At 40.5% G+C, this 13,989-nt stretch overlaps 2 protein-coding genes across 3 annotated transcripts in view; one reads left to right on the forward strand and one right to left on the reverse strand.

The window, feature by feature from the left end:
• Nucleotides 1-6,846, forward strand: part of VTI1B (vesicle transport through interaction with t-SNAREs 1B) — a 20,121-nt gene extending 13,275 nt beyond the window's left edge. Inside the window, exons 3-6 of the mRNA XM_033107135.1 lie at nt 627-818; nt 3,232-3,405; nt 4,978-5,039; nt 6,526-6,846. Coding sequence (XP_032963026.1) covers nt 627-818; nt 3,232-3,405; nt 4,978-5,039; nt 6,526-6,622 — 525 coding nt within the window. The 3' untranslated portion in view covers nt 6,623-6,846. The remainder of the gene's footprint in view (nt 1-626; nt 819-3,231; nt 3,406-4,977; nt 5,040-6,525) is intronic.
• The window catches only part of ARG2 (arginase 2), a 27,880-nt gene continuing 20,700 nt past the window's right edge, over nt 6,810-13,989 (reverse strand). Inside the window, exons 4-8 of one of the 2 annotated variants that reach the window (XM_033107133.1) lie at nt 12,069-12,228; nt 10,971-11,065; nt 10,687-10,791; nt 9,586-9,722; nt 6,810-7,275 (exon numbers count right to left, since the gene is read on the reverse strand). In XM_033107133.1, the coding sequence (XP_032963024.1) occupies nt 7,070-7,275; nt 9,586-9,722; nt 10,687-10,791; nt 10,971-11,065; nt 12,069-12,228 (703 nt within the window). In that variant the 3' untranslated portion in view covers nt 6,810-7,069. The remainder of the gene's footprint in view (nt 7,276-9,585; nt 9,723-10,686; nt 10,792-10,970; nt 11,066-12,068; nt 12,229-13,989) is intronic. The other variant, XM_033107134.1, reaches the window with a different exon arrangement.

A 13,989-nucleotide genomic window follows, 5' to 3' on the forward strand; every position in this document is an offset into this window, starting at 1 on the left:
CGGCATTTGAACCATAACACGCTGAGAACTTGGTGTACTGAAAAGGGGAATTTGCAGATTTTGAATCCTGATTTCTTTTATGGTCTAAACTTGAGGTTTCTTCAAGTCTTATATATAAAATAGAAATACTGTGTTTCCCCAGAAATAAGACCTCGCCAGACAATCAGCTCTAATGCATCTTTTGGAGCAAAAATTATGAGACACGGTATTATATTAAATGTATTATATTGTATTATGTTATATTATATTATATTATAAAGACCTGGTCTTAAATAAGACTAGGTCTTATTTTGGGGGAAACAATAGTAGTATTACCTACCTTATTGATTTGTTATGAGGATTAAATGCAAATGCATATAAAAATGTTTTATAAGCTATAAGGTGCTTGTTAGTTTTTCACTCATTCAACACCTAAGTTTTGATGCCTGTTCTGTGCTTGCTGGGCACTGTGTAGACTGACAGACGCTCAGAGTAATGAATGTGTCACATGTGGTCCCTGCCCTTGGGGAGCATATGGTTGAGTACTTATTTGGGCTTGTTTGTGGTTTGATTAGTCCAAACTACACATATGCCCAATGAGACAGAAAAGAACCAGGATGTCTACTCACTGTTTTCTGTCTTCCTAGCTGGCAGAGATGGAAGAGGAACTACGTTATGCACCCCTATCTTTCCGTAACCCTATGATGTCTAAGCTTCGAACCTACCGGAAGGACCTTGCCAAGCTCCACCGGGAAGTGAGAAGCACACCTTTGACAGCCCCACCCGGGGGCCGAGGAGACATGAAATATGGTACATACACTGTAGAGAATGAGCATATGGTAAGCTTCAGCTGGAATTTTCCCCAGCCTGTGGTACAAGAATTAACCATATTGTGGTTGGTGTACAGTTCATGTTACAGTATAAATTAGAGTCATTTTTCCCACCTTATCCTCTTTCCTGAATGCAATTCCTCTTCTCCCCTTACCTCTACTGTATTTAATGCACATCTTTCCAAACCGTATGCTTATTTACATTTCTTTGTATCCTTTATATAAAAGCCAGTGCTGCGTATGCAGTGGTGGTACAAAAGTGCTACCTATTATTATTATACCTGTACTCTGTATTCTGACCCATAGATCCAGTTTCTCACATATGCCCACAAAATTCAGTTAGGTTTGTAATTTATCAGAGTATTGTTATCAAATTACCCAAGCTTTCCTTTACATTTGTATCAAGATGGCCCAACAGCCCAGATACAGTAGAGAAGGCAGGATGCTTCTTAAGAAGGGGCTAATGGCTCGCTCTGTGAAGTGAGCCAGACTGCCTCTCTAGCCTCCAGTAGTCTGATTTTAAAAATTTGACTAGATCGAAAATCTATATTCTGAAACTATCTGAGAAGCTAAATAGTTAAAGGAATAAAACTTCACAAAGATTAAATTTAATGTGTTGCATTTGGGGTTATAGCCCAAAGTACAAAGTAGAAATGGCCTGGAGAGCAGTGTGGGAGAGAAATGGAAGTACAGGATGCATGTATGTAGAAAGGCTGATGGTACAATTTCATGATGTATCCTGATGATCGTTTAAAGAGACATTCAGATGATACTGGCTTGACATTGCCTATGTCAAAACTAGAGTGTTTGAGAATGATGTAGAAGTCTCAGAATTCACCTGTGAAGGAAGCCTGGGAAAAGGCCGGCAGGTGGAGTTTGTTAAGTGAGATGAGATGTGTAAAGTGACTTTGGTCATTTATACCCAAAGAAACCTGGAAAACAAAGGAGAGATCAGTCCAAAGAATAATTTTGCTTTGAAATTATTAGTTTCAGAAATTGTAAAAACAATTTAGATCGTGTTTCCCCGAAAATAAGACCTAACTGGACAATCAGCTCTCATGTGTCTTTTGGAGCAAAAATTAATATAAGACCTGGTCTTACTTTACTATAAGATGGGGTCTTATCTAACATAAGACTGGGTCTTATATTAATTTTTGCTCCAAAAGATGCATGAGAGCTGATTGTCCGGCTAGGTCTTGTTTTCGGGGAAACACGGTACATAACCACCTGCAGTAGAATTGTTTTTGCAAATCTGGGGTTGAGTTATGTGATCTTACTGTCCTTTCTTTTCCTTTCTTAGCCCAATCAGTTGAAAATCCCCATCCTTTCTTTTTCAAAAATGCCTCATTCCTGCTTCTATCAAGCTAAAGTAACTAGGGTTTATGTCAACCTCATTCATTAGTCTCCTCACCCATTGGTCTATATGCCATATATGAAGTGAAAGGACTTGTTACTTCTGGTCTGGGAACCATCTTTGGGCTTCGTGGTGGTGGTGTCTAGTGCTAGTAGTCACCTGCTCAGTACGGCCCTGAGTGTGTATGTGTGCATGCATGCTTTGATTAGCTACGACCTTAGAGCTGCACCCGTCTGTCACTGGTTGTTAATTCTGGCCTGACAAAGGCTACTTCTGTCTCGTGCTTTCTGTGCTGAGGATTATAGGTGGAGTAAACCTTTGGTGGGGATTTAGAAAATTAGGGCACTTGGGAACTTAGGGCAATTTGGGCACCTTACTTGGGCCCCACATACCTCCTTCCTTAAGAGCAAATCACCAATGGGACAACTTCAGAGCTTTTGTTTTCTGTGTGTGGCCTGAAGTGAAATTGTTTTGGGGTTTACCAAGAGTGTAGCAACTTCAGTTTTTTCCAGAATGTGGCAGTGTCTCAGACTTCTAAATAATTTCTGTATGTGCTGCAAATGAATAGCTTATTCATGGTCTCTCAATCCTCAGTACCGGTGGTAGGAATCTTCGGTAAATTAATCTGTTTCTAGGGTTGTAGGGTTTAGTTGGTTTGCTTGTTGCACTATCAAAGTTACAGGCTTTGTGCATTTTTAGGTACTCGTGCACCCCAAATCTGGGCTACTGCCTCTCAGAAGTTGCTAGTTCAGAAAGCACATGAACCAGTTCTAATTCATCGCGAACATAGGGAAAATGCTGATGTTTTCAGTCCTGCGTGCCTTGCCTCACTTAAGTGTAACAAGCTGTGGAGACGGAGGTGTGGTGATCCTGTATTGGATTCCAGATTCTGCTTTTAGTCTGACCTTAAACAGGATCTTACAGTTCATTAGCATCTTTGGTTGTATTAAAATAATAAAAGTTATTGCACACTATATCCCTTCTTACGTAAGAATGGTCCTAAGGATTGTGCTGGTAATGAACTTAGAATGGAAGAAGTCAAACATTTCCCTTCCATACTCCTGTCAGAATCAGCTACAGTCTCAAAGGGCGTTGCTTCTGCAAGGCACTGACAGCCTGAACCGGGCCACCCAGAGTATTGAGCGTTCTCATCGGATTGCCACAGAGACTGACCAGATTGGCTCAGAAATCATAGAAGAGCTGGGGGAACAACGTGAGCAGTTGGAACGTACCAAGAATAGAGTAAGTCTGGGTGGACAGGGAAAGGGGCAGGAGTGGGCAAAGTAGGTGGGTCCATTAAACCCCGATGCCTTATTACTGCCAAAAGCGACAGCAGTTCTGAATCCTGGGCATATGACCTTTTAGGTTCTTAATGCTTTTTCTCAGTTTTAAGTTTGCATAGCTGAGAGATCTTCTGTGGAATTAATTTTACCCCTAAGATTTAGAAGTCATTGGAAAGGGGGTTAAAAGGAAAGACTGAAGAAACCCGATGACTGCATTTATTGAAGATTATTGAACATAAGATTGCAGCCTCTCCATCCTTTTATTCCTGTATTACCAATCTGAGATTTTTATTTCTCATACATCTAGTGCAACATTCTGCTATTCTTATGAAAGCATCACCTACTTAAAAGATCCTAGTTTCCTGTCATTTACAGCCAAGCCTGTATTCCACGTTATAAAATAGTACCACTGACAATTTATAGAGGTTCAATCCTATGCTGTAACTCTTTACTGTTCCCTAGGGTAAGCTGGATCATTGTGGGAAGAAAACAGTTAGGCCAAACGATAGCTATATTGGGGCCTCTGATCTACTATCACTCTACGAGGCTCTGAAAAACAACTCATTTCTTCCTTCTCATACATCTGCATAGAAATTTAAAAAATAGTATAACTTGCCAGTGGAATGCTGTATTCTTAACAGCATGAGGCAAACCCAAACTTAAAAACATACTGTGGGCAAGACTTGGATAGGAAACATTAATTCAGTGTGGGGATTTGAGATAATTTTCTCATACATCTTAATAGCTGCAATTCTCTATTCTTAAATCAGAACAGTGCCCTTCCCTGAGTGAAAATTCACAGTTAAGTACTGAATTCAAGGTAAACTATGGGGAAGGCAACTTAGAGATTCTGTGGCTTTTGACTTTTCAACATACCAGGTGGATTGGTCAAATTTAAAAGCCAAGGAATGAGCTGAGAGATCAACTTACCAAGGCCACTGGGGATTGGGGACAGATGGCATCTGTTGAATATCCTCCAGCTATCTAGATTAGTAACAGGCAACCAAAGAAAAAGGTTTTTCTTTTTTTTTTTTTAAAAAAAAAGGCTTTAAAAAGATTAATTCCTTTCACAGTTCAATGTAAGTATCTCTTAAAAGGGTAAAGAAAAAATAACCATATACCAAGAATGGAACTCCATCAGCCTACAAAAACAAACTGTAACTCAAGACTTTCCTGGAGTTTGGCTGATGAAATTCAAATCTTAAGTTGCTTCACAGTTATTGGCAAGGTACACTTGAAGCCTATCTCCTGTGAGTAGCCAAGGTGAAGGTCTAGCTCGGTCCCAGGAGTCCCCACAGCAACCTTGGGACATAATAATTCCTATGCCTACTTGACAAGTACTGAAGTATCTTATCTTTCCAGTTTCTTCCTCTTATACTGAGGCCATCGTTTAAATTGGTTTGATTTCTTGGAGTTTTTTAAACATATACCCCTCAATGCCCACTGTCAGTTTAGGAATGTTCAAATTCTAGAGAGTGTACTTTTGAAAGAAGGGGGAAATAATTTTTTATTTCCTGTTTTCTCTTCTCAGCTGGTAAACACAAGTGAAAACTTAAGCAAAAGTCGAAAGATTCTCCGGGCAATGTCCAGAAAGTAAGTTTTAAAAATAATTTCTCTTAACCCTAATGTCTTTCAACCAGAAATGTCAAAGCTTTAAACAGTGACTTGCAAAGGTCCTAATAAAAGTGAAAAACTGAAGACTATTGTCTTGTATAGTTAAATATCCTAAGACAAAATCTTTTGTTAAAAGTGTATATACTGCTCTGATTGGAGCAGTGGGAAAGTTGTCCTGGAAGCACTTTCAATCCTAGCTTACGTTTCTTAAAAAGACAGCACGTGGAAATAATAGAGCTTCATATTCCTTGAAATATATTTGTAAAAACTTGATTAGAAAATTGTTTTCCTGCTACTGCTTAGTTTTGGGCTCTGCCCTTCATGGGAGGCAACGGGAATTCTGTCTTGTTAGCAAGAAGTTAACTTTAACCATTCGGTTTCATGGGGGAAGAGAAAAAGAGGTACTACCCAGCTTCTGGTTTCTTAGGACCCATCCCGGCACTAAATTTCAACACTGGCAGTCTGCCACAAAAACTTCTCACAACATATGCTCACAGCTATAGCATATAACTGATGCAGCTCTACACGGTTAGATAATGATAATTGTACTTTGAAATATAATTCAACCTTATTTCTGAGATGGTATACTTTTTCATATTATAGTTACTACTGTTTTTCTAACAAGATCCTCCTAGAAAAGCTATTTTTAAAGTGAGGACGTAACTACTATTTGGAGACACTTTAAAATCAAAGAACATTTCTATCATTTGTATACAGTGGTACCTTGGTTTTCGAACATAATCCACGAGCTCTGAAACATTCGAAAACAGCCAACAGCTAGACCTCAGGATCTTGCACTCAGGGGAAGCTGTGTGACATATTCGACTTCTGAGTTGTGTTCGAAAACTGAAGCATTTACTTCCGGTTTACGGCATTCATAAACCAAAATGTTTGTCAACAGAGATGTTCGAAAGCCGAGGTACTACTGTATATTGTCCCAGTTTTGAACATTTCTGTGAGGTAGTGTTTTCTCTGAGTTACAGCTAAAGAAGCTTTCGAGTTGTCACTTACAAGCTAAAGAACCTTATACAGGTATACCTTGTATTACTGTACTTTGCAGATACTGCATTTTTTTACAAATCGAAGGTTTGTGTCAAGCAGTTCTGTTAGTACTGTTTTTCTAATGGACTCAGATGATGGTTAGCATTTTTTAGCAACAAAGTATTTTTAAATTGAGGTATATATATTTTTTTAGACATAATGCTATTGCATACTTAACAGACAGTTAAGTGTAAACCTGACTTTCATACGCACTGGGACACAAATCACTTCATGGGACTTGCTGTTGCAGTGCCATGGAAGCAGACGTGCTGGATCCGAGGTATGCCTGTATGTACTTACTGCTCAGTGCCCATGTGACCAAACAGAAATTCAGTTAGCCTTAGCCCCAAGGCAAACCTCTAAGTGTTAAGAATGGAAATAAGGTTATCCAGATTTCTGACTACTCACTTTGCTGTCTTTGTAGAGTGACAACCAACAAGCTGCTACTTTCCATCGTCATCTTACTGGAGCTAGCCATCCTGGGAGGCCTGGTTTACTACAAATTCTTTCACAAGCATTGAACTTCCAACTGGGAAGGGTTTGTGGACCAGAATTTTGACCCTGTGACTGAATGGTGTGGGAGACGTGGAATAAGCCTCTTGCTGCTGTGAGCTAACAGCTCCAGGACGCCCTGTGTGGCCAGACTGGGAGGCGGGGGGAGACGGAAAGCCAGTTAAATGTGAAGCAACAGCACCAAGGCGAGTGTGATATACCAAGGTAATAAATGTTCTTTATGACTTCTTTACATTGACATAGCAATACCCTGCGAACTACAAAAAGCAAGTACATTACAGCAGTATTATTGGTCACCAAAATGGAGAGGAAAAGAAACTTGACAATTGTGAGAACGCACAGATGTTCTTGTTAAGGCAGTACTGACCCACATGACCATGTGGTGTCTGTCCCCTCACACGCCCACAACGCTGGAATGCCCATTGAGACGGACCTGTGTCACCACACAGTGTTTCCTAAATTCTTACACGTTCTTCAGTTTCTGATTCATCTGGTGAACTGGGAGTAGGAAGTTGGTCATAGACATGATGCCCTCCTTCCCTTGTCTGACCAAAACTTGAAGCAATCACATCCACTGCCAGGCCGGCTGTAGCCTTGGCTTCTTCCTTTGAAGTGGCCAACTGAGGATTGACTTCAACAAGATCCAGTGCTGACAGCAACCCTGAAAGAACAAAGTATGACCATGGAACCTCAGAAAATTCCCTAGCTGCTACTTTCGATGAGGGTCACACCATCTAGACAGAATAAGCCAAGGTTAAAAGTCACTTTCTACTGTGAAATTATCCACTGTCAGGAAGCCCCTTACACCTCATCCTCTCGGGCATGAATTTATTAAAACACCGGTAGAGTAGGATTGAAAGAAACTCTTAATAAAATCAATCATCCCTGTTCAGCTAACATAAAAGGCATAGCTGTCAGGCTTTCTGGATAGAATAAGGAAAAGAGCTTGGGGTTGGTGGGGCAAGGAGTTTCCAACCTACTTGTTGGGAAAATACACGCCATTTCTAGTATTAAGGAAACTTCCAGATGCCTGCCTGCATGTATTGTGAAGAGGAGATCTCCCACTTATCACTAGCCAGAACTCTGTTTCCACTTTGAACTCGGGCACTGTATCTGTATCTCTTAACGCACTACGTGCCCTGAAGTAGTTATTACTGTGTATCTTACTCGCACCCCTTGCAGGTCTGAGCTGAGGGCAGCTTCCACGTCTGACAGTTTTTAGGACTCCCATCCGACTGACCCAATATCTTGTACTTGCTCAAGGGAAGAGTTAGCCATACTTTGTTTAACTTGGACTCCAGTTACCTTCTATGATGGTTTGAGAACTTCTGCCAAAGGGTATGAGGTCGGAAGATTAAACCAAAAGAACCTATCCAGACCTCCCCTCTACTGCCCACTCCCCCGAATCACGCTCCCACTTCTCTGGGGTAGTTAAGTTTGTAGTTGGTTATTCTGGGTGAAATTTACCTCTACAAGAGTTATCTGAACAAACTAGTATTTGAGAATATAAGTATCAGAATATTTAGAGTGGCCATGAAGCCTGGAAACGTGGGTGAATATACCTAATGGTTTATTGATATTTCATTATAGTACATGATATGTTCACTGCCATTACATTCATTTGGTGTGCCTTCTCTTACTAGCAATGCACAGTTCAGTGCACTGTGCAAAACTGGACAAGCAGGCACGTTACTGTCACATTTCCAATTCCTGCACATGCATCTGATTTGCACTGACTTAACCTGGGCCGTTAGCATAGCCCAGAAGTAATCAAGAGGGTTTGAGCTATTAAAAATACATATTACCCATGTTTCCAGATTCTTGGCACCCTTTAAATTAGTTTAAGCAAACAGCTATGTGTATCTAGTTGACAGTGTCATGACAGAGTCTTTGGGAATAGAGTAATAACTGCAGCAGGGGAGAGGGACAAGTTACAACCATTGCCATGTATTAAGTGCTAGACATTACTAACCCCTGGCTCCAGTGGTGTCACGGGAACCAAAATGAAGGATTGAACTCCCAGGTTCACTGGCCACTAATCTGAGGACAGTTAACAGCTGTCTGGGTCTGAGAATAAGACTGCCTTGCTACTGTCAGATCTGAGAGACAAGCATTCTTATACTTTCTGTACTGCCTAAGAGTCTAGTAGGCTCCAGAGCCAGGGAGACCATTTATTTCTCAATTTCCACGTCTATCCCAACTAGTCAAGGCTTTCCTATAGCCCTAGACCTTTCATTCTGGGGTCTCTATGCTATTTAGACCCCAGTTTCATGAGATGGTATTGAAGTATCATTTGATAGTTGTTTAAATTTTGCAATTAAAGATCATTTAAAGTAATCTTAAAACCAGAAGCTTTCTGACAATTGGAAACTGTTTGCAAGCAAGAATGCATTTTGGGACAGTAACCCATTGGTAGCCACTCTTGATAACTAGCATTCACCTTACTAATCTTTCTGTCAGCCATTTATCTTCCAGTATCCCTACATTAGAGCTCCTATAGATAAATGCTAGTATAAGACTTCTCCTATATGAAAGGACCCAAGATATTACAGCTTTGAAGTATCATTAAGAGAAGCTTTAACTCCACATTCCCAGCTCCCGGTGAACTAGCCTCTTAATGCCAGGGTAAAAATTATAGCTACTTGGCCTTGCCTTTTCATCTTACTCTGCTTTTAGACAATTCAGATGCAAAGAAGTACAGTGTGGCAGGTTATTCTTAATATTTAATAAGTGTTTAAGAAGACATAAACAATTTTTTATTAAATATTACCTTAGAATATTTTGGTATGAGCCAGATCCAAACATGCATCTAAATGACTATCCTTTATTAGTCTGACCGCATAACTGTTAGCTATAACAAGTTTAAGCAAAAACAATGTACAATGACATGGAATAGTAGAAAAGATCCCCTTGGCAGGTAAGAAGATTGAGCATATTTACTTATGTAATGAATAGGTTGATCACTACTTACCTGTATTGTGTATTTCCTCAGTAATATACATGCCTTCTCGATAGGTCAGTCCCCCAACAACAGGGGTTCCTGTGGCTGGAGCCAGTGTAGGGTCAAATGCATCAATATCAAAACTCAGATGGATTGGCCTCTGTCTTCTTGAAAGGAGAAGGATAAGAGTTATTTGGTTGTGCCTGAACACCGCCTTCCTACAGTAACAACTCCTTGATTTTGTTGCTGTTAATCCTGGTACTTTGTTAATACAGACTTCCGAGTTTCCTATTCTGGAACTTACTGAGTATTTGCGTATTAGCTTCCTATATACCACTTCTTTTGCCAGTTGTTTTCTGTGCCTCAGACAGACTAACTCAAGTTGTATTTCTGACTTACCCTGGGCATTAGAGCCTCTTACATGAACAAATGTCTATAGCGGGAAATTCATCGCTTCCACATGAACTTGGGTTCTGACATTCTAAGTTGGATTGATCTAGGTTACAGTTATTCTCTCAGAGTGTAACAGCAGCTGAACTTAACTCTGATTTTATGTCTCCAATCTTATCATCTGCCAATTCTAACTTCAGTTTAGCCCGGGTGTCCAATAGCTAACAAACTAACATACAACACCTGTATGCTAAATAACTAAATTTCTTAACAGCTTAAGAAATGACACTACCAGGTGGCAATTAGTTACATTAATCATTCAAAAATAAAGGCTCGGCACTGGGAAAATCTGCATTTGATTAGTATTCATCTGCCATCTTTCTGCACTAACAAGATTTGCTTAATATAAAACTCTTCAGGTGAAGCAATAGTGAGGCTGGTAAGAATGGGACCGTTGGAACAGACCCCTCAGCTCAAAAGATACACATTAAAAATGGAGCTAAAGAGAAATTCATGAGAAAGAGGACCTGGGCAATAACTTCAAGGAAACCCTCTCCCAACCCCAAAAGAAGTATAATCTCTCTGTTTCAAGTCTCCCTTTCTAAATTGTTTGAATTTTTTACATGTACATGTTTTGCTTTTATTTTAAAAGAAAAGCTACTATCCTCAGGAGCCAAGATAAAGTGTGCTGCCCACTGGGAGCTGCCCTATTCACTTTGGAACCTAGAAGTACATACTTACTTGCCAATCAGCAGATCAAATGTCTGTTCCATGACCTTCTGGATACCAAGTCGATCTATGTCTCTCATGGAAAAAAACTGGATATCATAATTCTTTAAAATAAAGCTGTAATGAGATATAAAAGAAGGAGTCCTTAGTTTAAACAACTAATTTTTAATCAAATCGTGTTTAGAGGGGATTTTCTCTCTATAGTGAGACCTATAAGTTAAGGCAAGGAACAACTTATCAAATGGAATGTAAGTGACCAGGATAGGCCCAGAGTTGAACCCTATGCATCAACTTACTGTTCAGGAGGGTCCACGTCTCTTAGACCAATGTACACGATACTTGGGGAAGAGATACAAGGTTTGATCCAAGAAAATCCTGGGAGCTGCGGTACCTAAGAAGAGAAGAGTAAACAGGATTCATCAAGGATTCTTGGTCTCACCAAGATAATCACCACGTGCTTCCCAATGTATGTAGTCTGCTTTCTCCTACCTAAAGGATATGCTTAACAACATAAGACACACTTGATCTTGGAAAGAGAATTGATACCGTGTTTCTCCGAAAATAAGACCTAACCGGAAGATAAGCCCTAGCATGATTTTTCAGGATGACATCCCCTGAACATAAGCCTTAATGCGTCTTTCAGAGCAAAAATTAATGTAAGACCCGGTCTTATTTTTGGGGAAACATGGTATAAGTGGAAATGATTCAGAAAGCAGCTGAGGAACACACTATAGCTTTCTCAAGAAGAATAAAAAAATCTCTTCTCCTAAGGTGGTCCCGGTTTCTCATTAACTTACCTGAATGGCAGGAATACTGCTGATTTAGCCCTTTTCCACCCGTTTCACCTTACTGAATTATTTACAGATTGGTTCTTGAAACAACCCAGTTGCTATCTCAAGTTGCTGACAGCCAAAACACAAATTCTGCCTAATGAATAACCTTTGTCACTCCTAGTTTAACTTGTTCCCTCACTGAGGGGAGGGATAAACAGATTCTAGTCTATGCCTGGACTCCCATGTCTTCTGAACAGTCTAGAAAAAGATTACCTTGAGGAAATCATGGTTTTACTTATATTCTAGACCAATGGGTCTGAGTGAAGCCTGGATCCTCAGGCTGCGGGTCTATCAATTACTAGTTACCCAGCACCACCTTCCTTTCTTACAAGATTAGGAACCCCTCAGAGCAGAGATCACGTCCTGGTCATCTTTATACTCCTAGCATGTAACACACTGCCTCGCCCATAATAATGTTTGATGAACAAATGAAGGATTGCCAAGCCATTTCTACTGCTGTCAACCCATCCTTCACAGAAATCTTAACGGAACCAGACCCTCAAAGCCCCAGGATTAACCCCTCTAAGCCATTCAACTTCCTTTTCATTTCGGCCCACTGACCTTATCCTGTAGTTCTCTGAGGAGAAATGAAACTGGCTGTCCATGTAGATTTCCAGATGAAGTGGTGAGGGGTGTATGGATGTCAGCGTGGGCATCAACCCAGATCACACAAAGGTCTGGGCAGTGCCGGGCGTGGCCAATAATGGTACCAATTGCCAGGCTGCAAAGAACAAACACAGCTGACCTTGAACAATACCGGTTTGAACTGCATGGGCCCACTTATACATGGATTTTTTTCAGTAAATACCTGTAACTGTTTTCTATCCATGGTTGGGAGTCCATGGATGCGGAGGGCCAACTGTATGCGTTGATTTATGCCATTTTAGATTGGGGCTTGAGCATCCATGGATTTTGGTATCCGCAGTGGGTCTGAAAACCAATTCCTTGGTTCCAAAATACCAAAGGACAACTTAAGTTTTTGATGAGTCAAGTTATACTTGGATTTTCGACTGCGCAGGGGGTTATTGCCCTTAACCCCTGAGTTAATTCAAGGGTCAACTGTATAATAATCTTCAATGTCTGCGTGGCAGACAGCACCAATAAGAAATATCCTCAGCCAAGGCAGTTCATACTTTGCCCTTAGGGCAAAGTCAGGGCCCCAGGCTAAGGCTGAATTTGGCTGAGACAGAGCCCCTAGGACTGTAGTTCCCAAAGATTAACCTTGAGTGAGTTAGTTATACATTACTGCCCCAAATCCCTATAATTTGATCAATTAGCCCTATCCTAGAAATGACCTTAAATATTTGTTTAAGAAAAAAATGCAGTTAAAGGATGTGGTCTATATGTAGCAACTTAACAAATATTGCTTAATATCTTTTTTTTTTTAAATTTGGTATTGGGGAATATTGGGGAACAGTGTGTTTCTCCAGAGCCCATCAGCTCCAAGTCATTGTCCTTCAATCTAATTGTGGAGGGCGCAGCTCAGTCCAAGTCCATTTGCCATCTTTTTTCAATCTCTAGTTGCAGGGGGCGCAGCCCACCATCCCACATGGGAATTGAACTGGCAGCCTTGTTAAGAGCTCGTGATCTAACCAACTAAGCCATCCGGCCGCCCCTCTAGCAGCTCAGCGGCAGCTCGTCTTCAGTCTAGACGTACAGGGTGCAGCTCACTGGCCCATGTGGGAATCGAACTGGCAACCCTGTTGTTCAGAGCTCGCGCTCCAACCAACTGAGCCATCCGGCTGCCCCTGTATTAACTTTTTAAGGATAAAAATTAGCATAGCTTTTAAAAAAGATGTGATACTTTTAGTCTAAAACAAAAAAAGTTGAAGACAGTAACAGGACAACCCAATTAATGACCTCATTTAGATCACTGAATAAAAACTTTATTTGCATGTTGTATACATTAGCATAGCCTTCAAATATCATTGTTTCTGTTTTTTGCCCTCCCTTGTCCTTGGTGTCTGCTTATATTAGCCAACTGTCCTGTCTCAACTGTAGGAATATAGCTGATGAAATCGTAGATGGAAAGCTGTCCAGCTTCCCAGTAACCAAAGAATTTGATATAGATGGGAAATGCAACTTAAGCATCTTAGGAACTAACTATAGCCATCCTTCTTGGTTGGTATAGCATGAGACAGCATTTTAGGCTCTATGCCCCACATAGGGCCTTTCTGAGGGATAGCGTGGTCTAGTGCTGAAAGCAGTGGGTTAAGTCAGAATGCTAGGGCTTTTTCCCCAGGGAGAGCTGTGTGATCTAGGACAAGTCATTACATTTCTCTAGACTTCAGTTTCCTTTTCTGTAAGATAGGGATAATAATCTTGGCCTGTTTAAGTCAGAGATGGTTTGATGATTTAGGCAATAATGTATGCTGTACTATGTATAAAAGGAGCAGAGTGACCTAAAAGTGCCTCTTCATTTAAAAAACATTCAACAGCTATTAAGGTTTTACACTCTTTCCTTCCTGTCTAGAATCTTCCA

The sequence above is a fragment of the Rhinolophus ferrumequinum genome, chromosome 6 (assembly GCF_004115265.2).
Source record: "Rhinolophus ferrumequinum isolate MPI-CBG mRhiFer1 chromosome 6, mRhiFer1_v1.p, whole genome shotgun sequence".
In the NCBI taxonomy this organism is placed as follows: domain Eukaryota; kingdom Metazoa; phylum Chordata; class Mammalia; order Chiroptera; family Rhinolophidae; genus Rhinolophus; species Rhinolophus ferrumequinum.